Source organism: Pituophis catenifer, unplaced genomic scaffold (assembly GCF_029215685.1).
Source record: "Pituophis catenifer annectens isolate HBS135680 unplaced genomic scaffold, rPitCat1.0.hap2 SCAF_3, whole genome shotgun sequence".
In the NCBI taxonomy this organism is placed as follows: Eukaryota; Metazoa; Chordata; class Lepidosauria; order Squamata; family Colubridae; genus Pituophis; species Pituophis catenifer.
Window position 1 is genome coordinate 216790390 of NW_027256883.1, and position 14285 is coordinate 216804674.

Genomic DNA, 14285 nt, shown 5'->3' on the forward strand with positions numbered 1-14285 from the left:
TTTCTTATTAGTTCTAAGTTGCTTCTCTCCTTGATTAGTTTCCACCCATTGCTTCTTGTTCCTGCCCTCCGGTGCTTTGGAGAATAGCTTGACTCCCTCTTTGTGGCAACCCCTCAAATACTGAAACACTGATCATGTCACCCCTAGTCCTTTTCATCAGACTAGACCAGTGGTCCCCAACCCCCGGTCCACGGACCGGTGCCGGGCCGTGGAGTACCTGGCACCAGGCCGCGCAGCGGCCGGGGGACATGAACGCTGCAGCGCAAAGGCTCCTGGGCCGTGCGCAATGGGCCGTGCGCAAAAGCTCCTGGGCCGTGCCCCCACCCCTGCGCGCGCTCAGTGGGCCGCGGCGATAAAAAGGTTGGGGACCACTGGACTAGACATACCTAGTCTTTGATTTCTTTATGTTTTATCTTTGTTGCTCTTTGCATTCTTTCTCGAGTCTCAACATTTTTTTACATCAGTGACCAAATCTGGATGCAGTATCCCAAGTGTGGCCTTACCAAGGCATTACAAAGTGGTATTGACACTTCACATGATCTTGATTCTATCTAGAAAAAGCCTAGAACTATGTTGGCTTTTTTGCCAGCTGCAGCACAGTTGGCTCATATTTAAGTGATTGCCCATTAGGACTCCCAAGATCCCTCAGTTACTATTGAGCAAGATGCCACATACTGTGCCTGCATTTTGTTTTTCTTGCCTAAATGTAGAACCTTACTTTTTTCACCATTGAATTTCATTTTGTTAGATAGTGCCCCATGTTCAAGTCTGTCAAGATCCTGTATTTTAAGCTTCTGGAGTGTTGGCTATTCCTGCTAGGATTAGGATTGCTACAAGAGAGACTGCTAGGCCTTGATAGTGTATCACATCAGCTTTGCGGTGCAAATATACTAGACCATGGGTGTCAAACTGGCAGCCCGCTGGCCAGATGCATCACATGCATGGCGCCCACCCCAGCTCCGCAAAGGAGAAAACATTGCGAAACATCACGTGATGGCAATATGCCATGAGTTTTGACAGCCATGTAGTAGACTCAAGGGAGTGAGCTTAGTGGCACAGTGGTTAGAATGCAATATTGCAGGCTAATTCTGCCCTGACTGCCCAGAGTTCGACCCAGATTGTTGGGGTGCAGGGGGCAAGATATTGACTCAAGCTGCTTAGCTTGAACACTATGAAGCGGTACCTAAGTCTAAGTGCTATTGCTATAGAAGTACATCTGGTACCCACAAGATTTGGTACCAAATCTAGCCATGCAAGTTTATATTTTTTATATATGACCTTTATAGATTTTTTTTTTTTTTTGCAACAGAATTGGATGAGTTCTTTCCCCAAATTTTTCTGGAGAATATACTTTCAAGTTAAATACAATTAAATTATCAAATTTGGAAAGGATTCAAAGTCAACCCTGCCTCAGCACACGTTATCAGACCATACCAGATAGTTGCGTAGATTCCATTGAGTGCATCCAACTAGCATCCAATTTCCTGCGATTTGGAAGTCACTAGATTTTATGCAACCTAAACTTGTTTGCCTTCTTTACAACCCTTTCATATTGGTCTCTTACTCAGCTTGTGGATGACTTATCTAAAGTTCTCTCCCCCCACCCCCTCCAACAAGTACCACTTCCAGAATATGTTCTCTCTCATCCGGTTCTTGTATATTTGGTTTCTTCCTTGCTGTTAAACTGCACTGGGCATGTAAATGGGATACAAAAAGCGCAAATCAGAGCATTCTGCTCAAAACTATCCCCGTTTGTGATTCAGAGGGAACACTAGACTGGATGAGCTTTTAATGGGAAGAAATAACACTTGTGATTCTGGAGCACTCCTACGCATAACATCTCATTCAGCACAATCACTTTATTAGGGAGAACCAAATCTTAGAAGAAAAGTCCTCGCATGCGGCGCCCAATGCTCTGGCGGTCATAGAGGATGTTGAACTTGTTCACAAACTGGTTCATGGTGTTGCAGGTTTTGGTGATGGTGCCCAGATAGGTCATGAGGCCCACATCGTTGCATTGCTAGACGGGATTAAATAGGCATCAGAAAGCGGGGAGAGATCAGGGCCTGTGCTGCCCACAGCCCTGAAATCACTGTGGGAAATTGTGGTGGCATCTGCTTTAGGAAAACTTGGGAATCCTTTCTGCCTCCCTCCGTTTCATTTGAGTGGCTGCCCCATGTACTATGTGTGCCTGCATTGAGCATGGCAGCTTTTCTATGTGTACAACAGTTCCCTCTCCATTTATTCGGCTGCAAGCTACAGCTCTTCCCCTCCTGAGAACTCACATCATAAAAATCTGTCTTGAATTTGTCAGTGCTCAGCACAGGTAGGCAGTGGCAAAGGGCATAAGCTTCTCGCAGAATCTCATGGTTGAATGGTACCTCACCTGCATGGGAAGGAAATGCATTGGGAGATCAGCACTACCCATGTGAGAGCTGAGGCATCAGTTAGGCTTGCCTGTTGCATTTCTACAGCTCTGTCTCACCTGCTTCGGAAGCTTTAACATATTCCAAAATAAGTTTGACACGGCTGTGAAGCATCTTTATGGCACTGTGCTGTGCGATGAGGTGCTCAGCAACTGTCAAGGAGAAACAAGGAGAAAAAGTCAGAGCTCTGCTCCTAGCAAGAGGCCTGGAAGCCTGAAATGCCCAAAGAGTTTAAATGCAATAAAGGACAGTTCATGTCCACTCCACAATACTGGTGGTAAGTTACACCCCTCCCAGCCAAACTGTATCCATATTCAGCAACAGCTACAGGAAGCTCATTCCCACGCACCAAGCTTCAGCACCCTACCTCACCTGTGGAGTTTTCCCCGCTGCCTGTTGCCGTCATCCGTGCCACGTGATCGACTCCGATGCGCTCAGCCTCCTCTGTGGCCAGGGTGTATGTCAGCTCAGCAAATAACATAGTTGCCTTGAAACAAAGAGAGAAGAGAATTGAGAAGGGTTTCCGGACAATGACACAAAAGCTGACTTACAGTACAGTCGGGCTGCACAAGAATGCCCTCGGGATCTCCCATCTTGAAAGCAGCTCATGGAACAGAACATGTGAACTGAGGTTTCCCAGAACTCCAGAGCGCCAGGAACACCAAAAGGGACAGGTGGTAGAAGTTGTAGCAAGTATTACCTCTCCATTGATGATGTCAATCACAGACTCAAAGACACTGACAGGCAGCTAAGGGAAGAGAGAGTGCACACAGATCACTGTTGGGTTCAGCACGGAGAGGCAGCCACTGAAGGGTTCCAATGGGCAGGACAGAGGAGTAAGTACTCACATCCGTGTGCTTGGTCATGGGGTTCAGCTTGAGGAACAGGGGGCTTTCAATGATCTCACAAACCTGGGTAGAGAACGGCACGCGTGAGACTCCTGCCAGACAATGGAGGGCCACCTCTCCCAAGTCATGTCCCCCCGCCCCCTGCAGCCTCCCTCATACCAACTCGCCTGTTTGTGGACATGGATGTCAGACTGGTCCGGGGGGCCGCCAGTGGTGTACCAGCCCAGGAACTCCAGATCCTTGAACACTTGCTTAACTGCGGGGGAGGGAAAGGCAGCTTAGATGGGCCTCCAACACCACCGGCAGCTTCCCCCCTCCCTTGCCCGCCCGCGCGGCTCACACTGCTCCTCCTTGGTGTAGTAGTACTCCTTGTCGATCACCACATTCTCCTCCACGGAGTGGGACAGCAGCTCGAAGGAGTTCATCACCTCGATGTTGCGGCCCTCCTGGCAGCCGATCAGCGCCCCGATCACTGGCGAAAGCGGGGGCGGGGGGCGTCAGGGGGGCTCCGCACGCCCGGTTTCCCTCTCCCCGCCCCCCCATGAGTCCCGCTCACCTTGGACGGGGCGGCCCTCCTGCGAGCGCATCCGGATCCAGTGGTCGCTGATGTTGAGGATGACCAGCGGGTGCAGCGCCACCGACACGCTGCCCGTCACGCCCGAGGCCATCACCGCCGGCGCCGCTGCGGGGGTGGAGAGGGAGCGCGGTCAAGGGGGGGGGGGTCGCCGCGGCAGCCCCCCCCCCGCCGCCCGCAGGAGTCCGGCCCCTCCTTACCCGCCGCGTCCACCTCCATGCCAGCCCCGTTGCTGCCGCCGCCACCTGTCCCGGCCAAAGAAAAGCCTCCGCCGCCGGGAGTCATAGCAGCAGCCGGCGCCGCCATCTTGGCCGCGGAGATCCCGCCGAGGCTCCGTAGAGACGCGCGCGCGAGGGGCGGGGCCGAGAGGAAGCGGAAGGGGCGGGATCTGCGAGTGAGAGAAATTTTGGCCCTCCGGCGGAAGATCGTTTTTGGGAAGCCGGCGCGCTTCCCCGGCTTCCCTCCCCCCGCCCACCCGGGTGCCGCCGGCCCCTCCCTTTCCCGCCGGTGTCCGCGCCCATCGCCCTTTCCCCGGCTCAGTATTGCGCGTACTGGGGGAAAAGAAACAAGCGGCCGGTCCTGGCCGCGGGATCCGCTGCCTGGTTTTTGAAAGGATCGCAAGGCAAAACGCCTACAAGAAAAGAAGGGCAATTCTTATTTCACTTCTTTGCAAAGAGGGCGCCCCGCCACGCGCGCGCAGGTCCCCACGAAGGTTTTCCATCATGTTCCAGAGGGTACCCGCCCTCTGGAACGAGCTACCCCCAGGAATACGACTAATCCCGGACCTCCGGACCTTCCGTCGAGCTTTGAAGACCTTCCTACGTCAGCAAACTGGGCTGGCTTAAAATTTTAATGGGTTATTTTAAGGGTAATGGGTTTTAATGTTTTGGGAAGCCAATTCGATTTAATTCTGCTTTTAAATTATTTTAAATTTTGTATTGTATGTATTTTAATTTTGGCTGTGCACCGCCCTGAGTCCTTCGGGAGAAGGGCGGTATACAAATTTAAATAATAAATAAATAAAATAAATGTTCCCCGTCGCCCGTTTGCCTCGCTGGCTGAGGACCCTCGGGCTGTCACAATCTATCCGAGACGCCTAAAATGAGCACATATTTACAATTTATCTCTAACAACCACTAGTTTCTGGGTTTTTTTTCTCTAGTTGCCAGGAGATTCCAGCTAAAACCAGTTCGGAGCCTGCCAGTGGCCTCTCTCCCCTTTGTCCCTACGGGCAATGTTTGAGCTCAAGCAACATTTAAGGCACAGTGTTTTGTTTTCAAGGATTAGTATGTCCTCCTACAATTTCTGTAAAAACAATACTCCTTTCTCCTTTCCCACATGGGAAACCTGCAAAAAGGTTGGAATAGGACAAAAAAAAAAAAAACCCGGCTGGGCTGGCGTAGAGGAAGTGGGGTACATGAGCTCAAAAGCAGAAACTGCCCCCCCCCATGCCCAGCTGAGCAGCACAATCATCAGAGGCTTTTTTTTTAACTTTTAAAAGCAGTTTTTCTACAACCTCTTCGGCAGAAAAAATGCTTTTAAAAGTAAAAAAACAACAACTGATGATTGCGCGGCTCAGCTGGGATCCTCAAAGGCTTTTAAAAGAAAAAAACCCTATTTTTCTTTTAAATTCCTCTGATGATCCAAACTGAGGTGCCTGGTCTGCAGAAGCTTTTTAAAAAAGCCTCTGCCTATCAGGCAACTCAGCTGGAATCGTCAGAGCCTTTTGAAAGCATTTGTATACAACTTCTTCGCTGAAGAGATTCTAGAAAAAATGGTTTTAAAAGTAAAAAAAAAAAAATTGGCCACGCCTACCTAGTCACATTACCCCCCCAAGCCACGCCCACAGAACCGGTAGTAACAAATTTTAGATTTCACCACTGTCCCAATGTGGTCATTAAGTGAATGTGTGCAGGTCGTTAAGCACAGCACAAAGTGTCTTGGGGCCCCAATCTTCCAAGGCCTTCCCCACCCCATGTTCCACTATCTGCCCCTTGAGATTCCCACAAGCCTTGGGCCTGCTTCCCAGCCCACCAGGCCCTCCTCCCCACACTGTGTCACCCGCAGAACAAGGATGAGTGACCACAGGGATGCTGCAGTGGCCGTAACTTTGGGGCTCCCTTTTGCAGGGGTCTGCCATAACTTTGTTCCAGTTGTAAATCAAGGTCTACCTTTAATCTGATTATGTTTGGCGAGAACCATAAAGGAAACTTCAGAAGAGTCTCGGCATGTGCCAGGAAGGATGTGTTTGGACAACAACTAGCTTGGCTTCTCCAAAGAGCTTTAAACTAATACCAAGCATAAACTCCCAAGACAACCAATCAAACAATGAGGTAAGGAGAAGGAAGGGTAACTCAGACATAAAACAGGAGAGATAGGAAGCAAACCGTCATAAAGGACTGAGATGCCTGTAGACTTAACATTCAAAGTATGAGGAAGAAACAGGGTGAACTTGAAGTTTTCATAAGTGAGGGCAAGTAGGACATTGTGCCCATTACAAAAACTTGGTGGGGTGAAATTTGTGACTGAAATGAATTGCTAGAAGGATTTAAGTTGTTCAAAAGAAATCGACTGAATTGTTCAAAAGAAACTGACTGAACGAAAGAGGAGGTGGAGTAGCATTATATGTAAGGAATCATTATATCGCTACAGAAATCTACAAAACCAAGGAGAAAAGCCTCCTTGAATGCATATGGATCAATATAAAAAGAAAAAAGAATGACACTGCCATATGTGTATATACCACCTAGGTCACCCAACCAAGCAGAGGAAATAAATGAACTTTTTGCTAACCACTTAGGGTTAAGGTATGTAGGAAGCATAACACCAGTGGTGGGTTGCTCCTGGTTTGCAGTAAAAATTTTTAGTAGGTTGGAGAACCGGTAATAACATTGGCTGGCCACACCCCCGGCCCGGTCACCACTCGCTTACCCCGCCCACCTCATCAGAGGCTTTTTTTTTCCCTTTTAAAACCATTTTTTCTACAACCTCTTCGGCTGGAAAAAATGATTTTAAAAGTTTTAAAAAAGCCTCTGATGATTGTGCGGCTCAGCTGGGATCGTCAGAGGCTTCTGAAAGCATTTTTTCTGCAACCTCTTAAGGTTGTAGAAAAAAATGCTTTTAAAAGTAAAAAAATAAAAAAAAAGTTGGCCACGCTCACCCAGTCACATTATTTATTTATTTATTATTATTATTCAAATTTCTATACCGCCCTTCTCCTTTCGGACTCAGGGCGGTGAACAGCCAAGATAAAAACATCTATACAAACATCACAGTTAAAAATAAAGTTAAAATAATTTATAAATTTGGCCCATAATTTAAAACTTGTCAATTAAAATCAATATTAAAATTTTAAAACTAACCCTAAAATCAAGACAGACCGGCTAACTGAAAAAAATAAGTTTTTAGGGCCCGATGAAAAATCCGGAGGTCGGAGATCACTCGTATCTCTGGGGGTAGATTGTTCCATAGGGTAGGTGCCACCACAGAGAAGGCTCTCCTCCTGGGGGTTGTCAGCCGGCATTGTCTGGCCGACGGCACCCTAAGGAGGCCCTCTCTGTGGGAGCGAACCGGCCGGTGGGAGGCTATTGGTGGCAGAAGGCGGTCCCGTAAGTACCCTGGCCCTAAGCCATGGAGCGCTTTAAAGGTGATCACCAACACCTTGAAGTGCACCCGGAAGTCCACCGGAAGCCAATGCAGCTCGCGCAGGAGAGGAGTCACATGGGAGCGCCCCGTCGCTCCCATAATCCCCCGCGCAGCTGCATTCTGCACCAGTTGGAGCCTCCGGGTGTACCCCAAGGGGAGCCCCATGTAGAGAGCATTACAATAGTCCAGACGAGAAGTGACGAGTGCTTGAGTGACCGTGCGTAGGGAGTCCCGGTCCAGAAAGGGGCACAACTGGCATATCAGGCGAAGCTGACAAAAAGCCCCCCTGGCCACGGCTGTCATATGCCCTTCTAAAGACAGCCGCGCATCCAGGAGGACACCCAAGTTGCGGGCCCTCTCCGTGGGGGCCAATGATTTACCCCCAATAACCAGCGATGGCGTCAGCTGGCTATACCGGGACGCCGGCAGCCACAGCCACTCGGTCTTGGAAGGGTTGAGTCGAAGCCTGTTTCTCCCCATCCAAACCCACACGGCCTCCAGGCACTGGGACATCACTTCCAAGGCATCATTGGGATGGTCTGGGGTGGAAATGTACAGCTGAGTATCATCAGCGTACTGATGGAACTCCACTCCAAAACCACGGATGATCTCACCCAGCAGCTTCACATAAATGTTGAACAGGAGGGGCGAGAGGACCGACCCTTGCGGCACCCCACAAACAAGGCGCCTTGGGGTCGACTGCTGCCCCCCTGTCAACACGGATTGCGACCGGTCGGAGAGATAGGAGGAGAACCACCGCAAAACGGTGCCCCCCACTCCCAGTCCCTCTAGCCGGCGCAACATGATACCATGGTCGATGGTATCAAAAGCCGCTGAGAGGTCTAATAGGACTAGGATAGAGGAATAACCCCTATCCCGGGCCCTCCAGAGATCATCCACCAATGCGACCAATGCCGTTTCCGTGCTGGACCCAGGTCTGAAGCTGGACTGGAGCGGATCCAGATAGACAGCTTCATCCAGGTACTGGGGAAGCTGTCGTGCCACCACACTCTCAACAACCTTCGCAATAAAGCGAAGGTTGGAGACTGGACGATAGTTAGCCAAAACAGCCGGATCCAGGGATGGCTTCTTGAGGAGAGGCCTCACCACCGCCTCTTTCAAGGCGGCCGGCAGGACACCCTCGCTCAAAGAAGCGTTAATAATCCCCTGGAGCCAGCCTCATGTAACCTCCCGGGAAGCCAGCACCAACCAGGAGGGACACGGGTCCAATAAACATGTGGTTGCGTTCAGCCGTCCCAAGATCCTGTCCACGTCCTCGGGAGCCACAGGACTCCTCCCAGATAACACTCTCAAGGCCTGCCTCAGTCATCTCGTCTGAACTAACCCAGTCGGTGGCCAAGTCTTCCCGAATCTGAGTTATTTTATCATCCAGATACTGTAGAAAATCCTCAGCTCGGCCCTGCAAGGGGTCCTCCCGCGCTCCCAGATGGAGGAGGGAGCGGGTCACCCTAAACAGGGCGGCTGGGCGGTTATCTGATAACGCGATAAGAGCAGCAAAATAGCTAGATTTCGCCGCTTTTATCGCCACTAGGTAGGTCTTGATGTGAGACCTTACCAGTGTCAAGTCAGACTCGGAACGACTGGCCCTCCAACCGCTCTCTAGGCGTCTTTTCCATCTTTACCCCAAGCTACACCCACAAAATAAGCCACGCCCACAGAATCGGTAGTAAAAAAATTTAGAACCTACCCCTGCATAACATGGTAGTAATGGGGGACTTTAACTACCCTGCATCAAGTGAAAGATCAAACAGGTTCCTGACAAACGTAGCAGGCAACTTTGTCTCCTAAAAGGTAGAGAAGGGAACTAGAGGTCAGTCATATTGGACTTAATTCTTACTAACAGATGAAAAGATGGGGGAGGGGGTTGAAGTTGTGGGAACTTTGGGGGAAAGTGATCATGTCATATTCAACATAATGCAGGCACAAGTAATTCAACAAAATCAAACTAATGTCTTAGACTTTTAACAGAGCTGTCTTGTACCAAACTAATAAAGTTTAGGAAGGATTCCATGGATGGAATTGGAAATCCTGAGGGTGGTGGTGGAAGAAACTGAAGATGCTTGGGAAACTGCAAAATCAGATTATAAACGCCCAGATTTAACACAATACCACAGTACCACAGAGAAAAAAAGAAGACCTCAGACAAAAACAGCATGGTTGCATAAAGAAATATTTTATAAATTAAGAGACAAAAAGGATAGAATTTTGTCAAGAGAATATGATAATCATACCAAACACTCTCTTCCAACAACCCAAGAGACGACTCTACACATGGACATCACCAGACAGTCAACCCAGAATAGAATAGAATAGAATAGAGTAGAGTAGAGTAGAGTAGAGTAGAGTAGAGTAGAGTAGAGTAGAGTAGAGTAGAGTAGAGTAGAATAGAATAGAATAGAATAGAATAGAATAGAATAGAATAGAATAGAATAGAATAGAATAGAATTAATAGAACAGAGTAAGGTAGAGTAGAGTAGAGTAGAATAGAATAGAATAGAATAGAATAGAATAGAATAGAATAGAATAGAATAGAATAGAACAGAACAGAACAGAACAGAACAGAACAGAACAGAACAACAGAGTTATGGGAGCGACGTGGCGTTCCCATGTAACACCTCTCTTGTGCGAGCTCCACTGCCTCCCGGTGATCTTCTGGGTGTGCTTCAAGGTCTTGGTTACCACCTTTAGAGCACTCCATGGCTTAGGACCTGGGTACTTACGAGACCACCTTCTGCCACCAGTAGCCTCTCACCGGCCAGTATGCTCCCAAACAGTGTTGACTGACGGCCCCCAGGGGGAGAGCCTTCTCTGTAGGGGCACCTGCCATTTGGAACCAGCTCCCCCCCGGAGATACGGAGGATCCCAGATTTACGCACTTTCCGCCGTGCCCTCAAGACCTTTTTATTTCAACAGTCTGGCCTGGCCTAACTTCCTTTTAATTGTTAATTTTAAATTTGTTTTAAAACAATAGGGGTGTTTTAATCTGTATGGGCCAAATTACTTAATGTGTTTTTATATTGTTTTTAAATTTTGCATTATGTGTGTTTTATCCTTTGGCTGTTCACCGCCCTGAGTCCTTCAGGAGTAGGGCGGTATATAAATCCAAAATAAAGTAAAGTAAAGTAAAGTAAAAGGGTTGGAAGGGACCTTGGAGGTCTTCTAGTCCAACCTGAGTCTCCGGAGAAGGGTGGCATATAAATTGAACCAGTAAATAAATAAATAAACCCGCTGCCTAGGCAGGAAACCCTACACCACTTCAGACAAATGGTTATCCAACATCTTCTTAAAAGTTTCCAGTGTTGGGCATTCACAACTTCTGCAGACAAGTTGTTCCTCTTATTAATTGTTCTAACTGTCAGGAAATTTCTCCTTAGTTCTAAATTGCTTCTCTCCTTGATTAGTTTCCACCCATTGCTTCTTGTTTTACCCTCAGGTGATTTGAAAAATAGTTTGACTCCCTCTTCTTTGTGGCAACCCCTGAAATATTGGAACATTGCTATCATGTCTCCCCTAGTCCTCTTCATCAAACTAGACATACCCAGTTCCTGCAACTGTTCCTCATATGTTTTAGCCTCCAGTCCCTTAATCATTTTTGTTGCTCTTCTCTGCACTCTTTCTAGAGTCTCAACATCTTTTTTACATCGTGGCATGTAATCAGATTGACTATGTGCTCTGCAGCCAAAGATGGAGAAGCTCTCTATAGTCAGTAAAAACAAGGCCAGGAGCTGACTGGCTCAGATCATGAGCTTGTTGTAAAATTTAGGCTTAAATTGAAGAAAGTAGGGAGAAGATCTGGAGAAGAGCCTAATGCTGGGAAAGTAGGCCAGCAAATTTGGAAAACTCAACAGTGGCCACAGGATTGGAAAAGGTCAGTTTACATTCCAATTCTAAAGAAAGGCAATGCCAAAGAATGTTCAAACTATCACACCATTGCACTCATTTCACATGCTAGTAAGGTTATGCTTAAAATCCTACAAGCTAGGCTCTAAGCAGTATGTGGATTGAGAACTACCAGAAATACAGGCAGGATTTCAAAGAGGCAGAGGAACTAGAGATCAAATTGCCAACATACGCTGGATCATGGAGAAAGCTAGGGAGTTCCAGAAAAACATCTACTTCTGCTTAATGTCAGCACTCCAAACATTCGTTCCAATGCTGACATAAGGAGGAGAAGTGGGGGGCAGCTGGCAAGAGGACCTTGACTTTTCACCTACTTATTTTCCCTGAAGATAATATCCCCTAGGAGATGATATTGGAGGGGGGACATTCCTGGGAGCTGAAGTACTAGATATGGGGAGAGTGATTTGGAAGATGGCCAATGAGATGCAGAGAATTGGGGAACGGAAAGGGAAGATTTGGGGTCAGGAAGTCAGTGTTGGCTACGATATAATCGGGGACAGATTGTCGTGCTTAATAAATGAAAGATTTTATCAAAGACTATTTGTTTGGAAATGCAGTTTATTTTGAGATGACACTGAAACCTGACACTTAATTGACCAAGCTAAACCCTTTGATTGTATGGATCACAACAAATTATGGCAAGTTCTTAAAGGGATGGGAGTACCAGCCCATCTTATTTGTCTCTTGAGAAACCTATATGCGGGTCAAGAAGCAACACTGAGAACTGGGCACAGAACCACTGATTGGTTCAAAATTGGGAAAGGAGTCCGGCAAGGCTGTACACTATTATCCTGCCTATTTAACTTATATGCAGAGCACATCATGAGAAAGGCAGAGCTAGATGAATCAAAAGTTGGAATTAAGATTGCCAGGAGAAATATCACAACCTCAGATATGCAGATGATACCACTTTAATGGCAGAAAGTGAAGAGGAACTAAAGAACTTCTTGATGCGGGTGAAGGAGAGTGCAAAATTGGCTTGAAACTCAACATTAAGAAAACTAAGATCATAGCATCTGGCCCTCTCAATTCCTGGCAAATGGGGAAGAAATGGAGGTAGTGACAGATTTTATTTTCCTGGGCTCCAAGATCACCACAGATTGAGACTGTAGCCAAGAAATTAAAAGACACTTACTCTTGGGGAGGAAAGCTATGGCAAATCTAGACAGCATACTAAAAAGCAGAGACATCACCCTGCCAACAAAAGTGCGTATAGTCAGGGCTATGGTTTTCCCAGTTGCAGTGTATGGCTGTGAAAGTTGGACCATAAGAAAGGCTGAGCGCCAAAGAATTGAGACCTTTGAACTATGGTGCTGAAGAAGACTCCTGCGAGTCCCTTGGACTGCAAGATGATCAAACCGGTCAGTCCTAGGGGAGATCAACCCTGACAGCTCTTTAGAAGGCCAGATCCTGAAGATGAAACTCAAATACTTTCGCCACCTAATGAGAAGGAAGGACTCCCTGGAGAAGAGCCTAATGCTGGGAAAGATTGAGGGCAAAAGAAGAAGGGGACAACAGAGAATGAGGTGGGTGGGTGGAGTTACTGAAGCAGTAGGCGTGAGCTTAAATGGACTCCAGAGGATGGTAGAGGACAGGAAGGCCTGAAGGAACATGGTCCATGGGGTTGCGATGGGTTGGACATGACTTCACAACTAACAACAACATAAAAAATGGAAAGTGGGACACAACTAAAACCAGCAATTAGCCTGAATTAGAAAGGATGGAGTCAAGAATGCTAAGGCTCAGAATGACTTTGCAATAAATGCCAGGAATAATAACAGAATAACAGAATTGGAAGGGACCTTGGAAATCATCTAATCCAATCCCCTGCTCAAGGAGAATGTTACGTATGCACGTACAGAGGACCGTATTTGCATACTCGCTGCTGATTGGTCCATCTAGCAGCGGGAAAAATAAACTGCTGTCAATGCTGGCTGGCTGACAGAACTCTTTAAAAGAGAGCTCCAGCACCCTTCCGGCAAGTCTATTCTGATCGCGAGTCCATAATAAAAGTGCTGAAATACTTTCCACGTCCTGCCTCTTCACTGCGCCCCCTATTTAACACTGGCGACAAAGGTGGGATCCTGAAGAGGACAAAGGCAGACAAAGAGTTGACCTCAACTTCGTGGCATCTGTGGCCATCTTATTGCAAGGGACGACCTCTGCAGCAGCCAACCCAAGACCACACAAACTTCACCCATACTGTTGGACCCCAAAACGGAGGAATGGTGCACCTACACGGGTCGCTTCCGAATGTTCCTGGAAGCCAACAACTACCAAGACCTCCCCGAAAACAGGAAAAGAGCACTTTTCCTTAGTTATTGCAGGCCAAAAATTTACAAGATGGCACAGACATTAGCAGCTCCAATGGACAGCGAATCAATAACCTGGACAATGCTACAAAACATTTTTTTTTTTCAAAAAAGTTTTTTATTTTTATTTCTCATAAACACATTTACATGTACAGTCATTTATCCATCATTTTTCATTCATCTTTTAACTTTCATTTTTCATTTTTACTTTTTCGGGGCTGCTCTTTTACCATTTACTTTTACTCCAACTTTTCTTCTCCTCCCCTTCTCTTCCTTCCTCTTTCTCCTCCTACTTTCTTCTTCCTCTCCTTCTCTTTCCTACTTCCCCTTCCCTTCCCCCACTCCTCTCTTCTTCCCTCCTTCTAACCTTCTCTTCTACTCCTCTTTCCCCTCCCTCTTCTTCCTCTCCTTTTCCCTTTCTTTTTTCTCCTCTCCTCTCCTTTTTTCTCCCTTCCTCTGTCTCTCTACTGCTTCCCCTCTCTCTTGTTGTTTCCCTTTTCAGTTCAGTCTTATTTCCAAGACAGCAATTTATTTCTCACCCAAATGTTGTGCCTTGTTT

At 47.3% G+C, this 14285-nt stretch overlaps 1 protein-coding gene across 1 annotated transcript; it reads right to left on the reverse strand.

Annotated features, from left to right (window-relative positions):
• Positions 1-1839: 1839 nt before the first annotated feature.
• COPS6 (COP9 signalosome subunit 6) lies at positions 1840-4190 on the reverse strand. The gene is made up of 10 exons (XM_070940295.1): positions 4049-4190; positions 3831-3956; positions 3615-3746; positions 3442-3530; positions 3275-3337; positions 3127-3174; positions 2799-2913; positions 2486-2578; positions 2286-2386; positions 1840-2020 (listed from the first exon to the last, which is right to left on the reverse strand). Exons 1-10 carry the CDS (start codon positions 4152-4154, stop codon positions 1880-1882), a joined length of 1014 nt encoding a protein of 337 aa, XP_070796396.1. The 5' UTR covers positions 4155-4190; the 3' UTR covers positions 1840-1879.
• Between the last annotated feature and the right edge of the window lie 10095 nt (positions 4191-14285).

Coding starts and splice junctions, on each gene's coding strand:
- COPS6 (XM_070940295.1), bottom strand. CDS start 4,154: ATGGCGGCGCCGGCTGCTGCTATGACTCCCGGCGGCGGAGGCTTTTCT. Junction 3,175..3,274: donor CCATGACCAAGCACACGGAT/GTGAGTACTTAC, acceptor CTCTTCCCTTAG/CTGCCTGTCAGTGTCTTTGA. Junction 2,579..2,798: donor CAGCGGGGAAAACTCCACAG/GTGAGGTAGGGT, acceptor TCTCCTTGACAG/TTGCTGAGCACCTCATCGCA.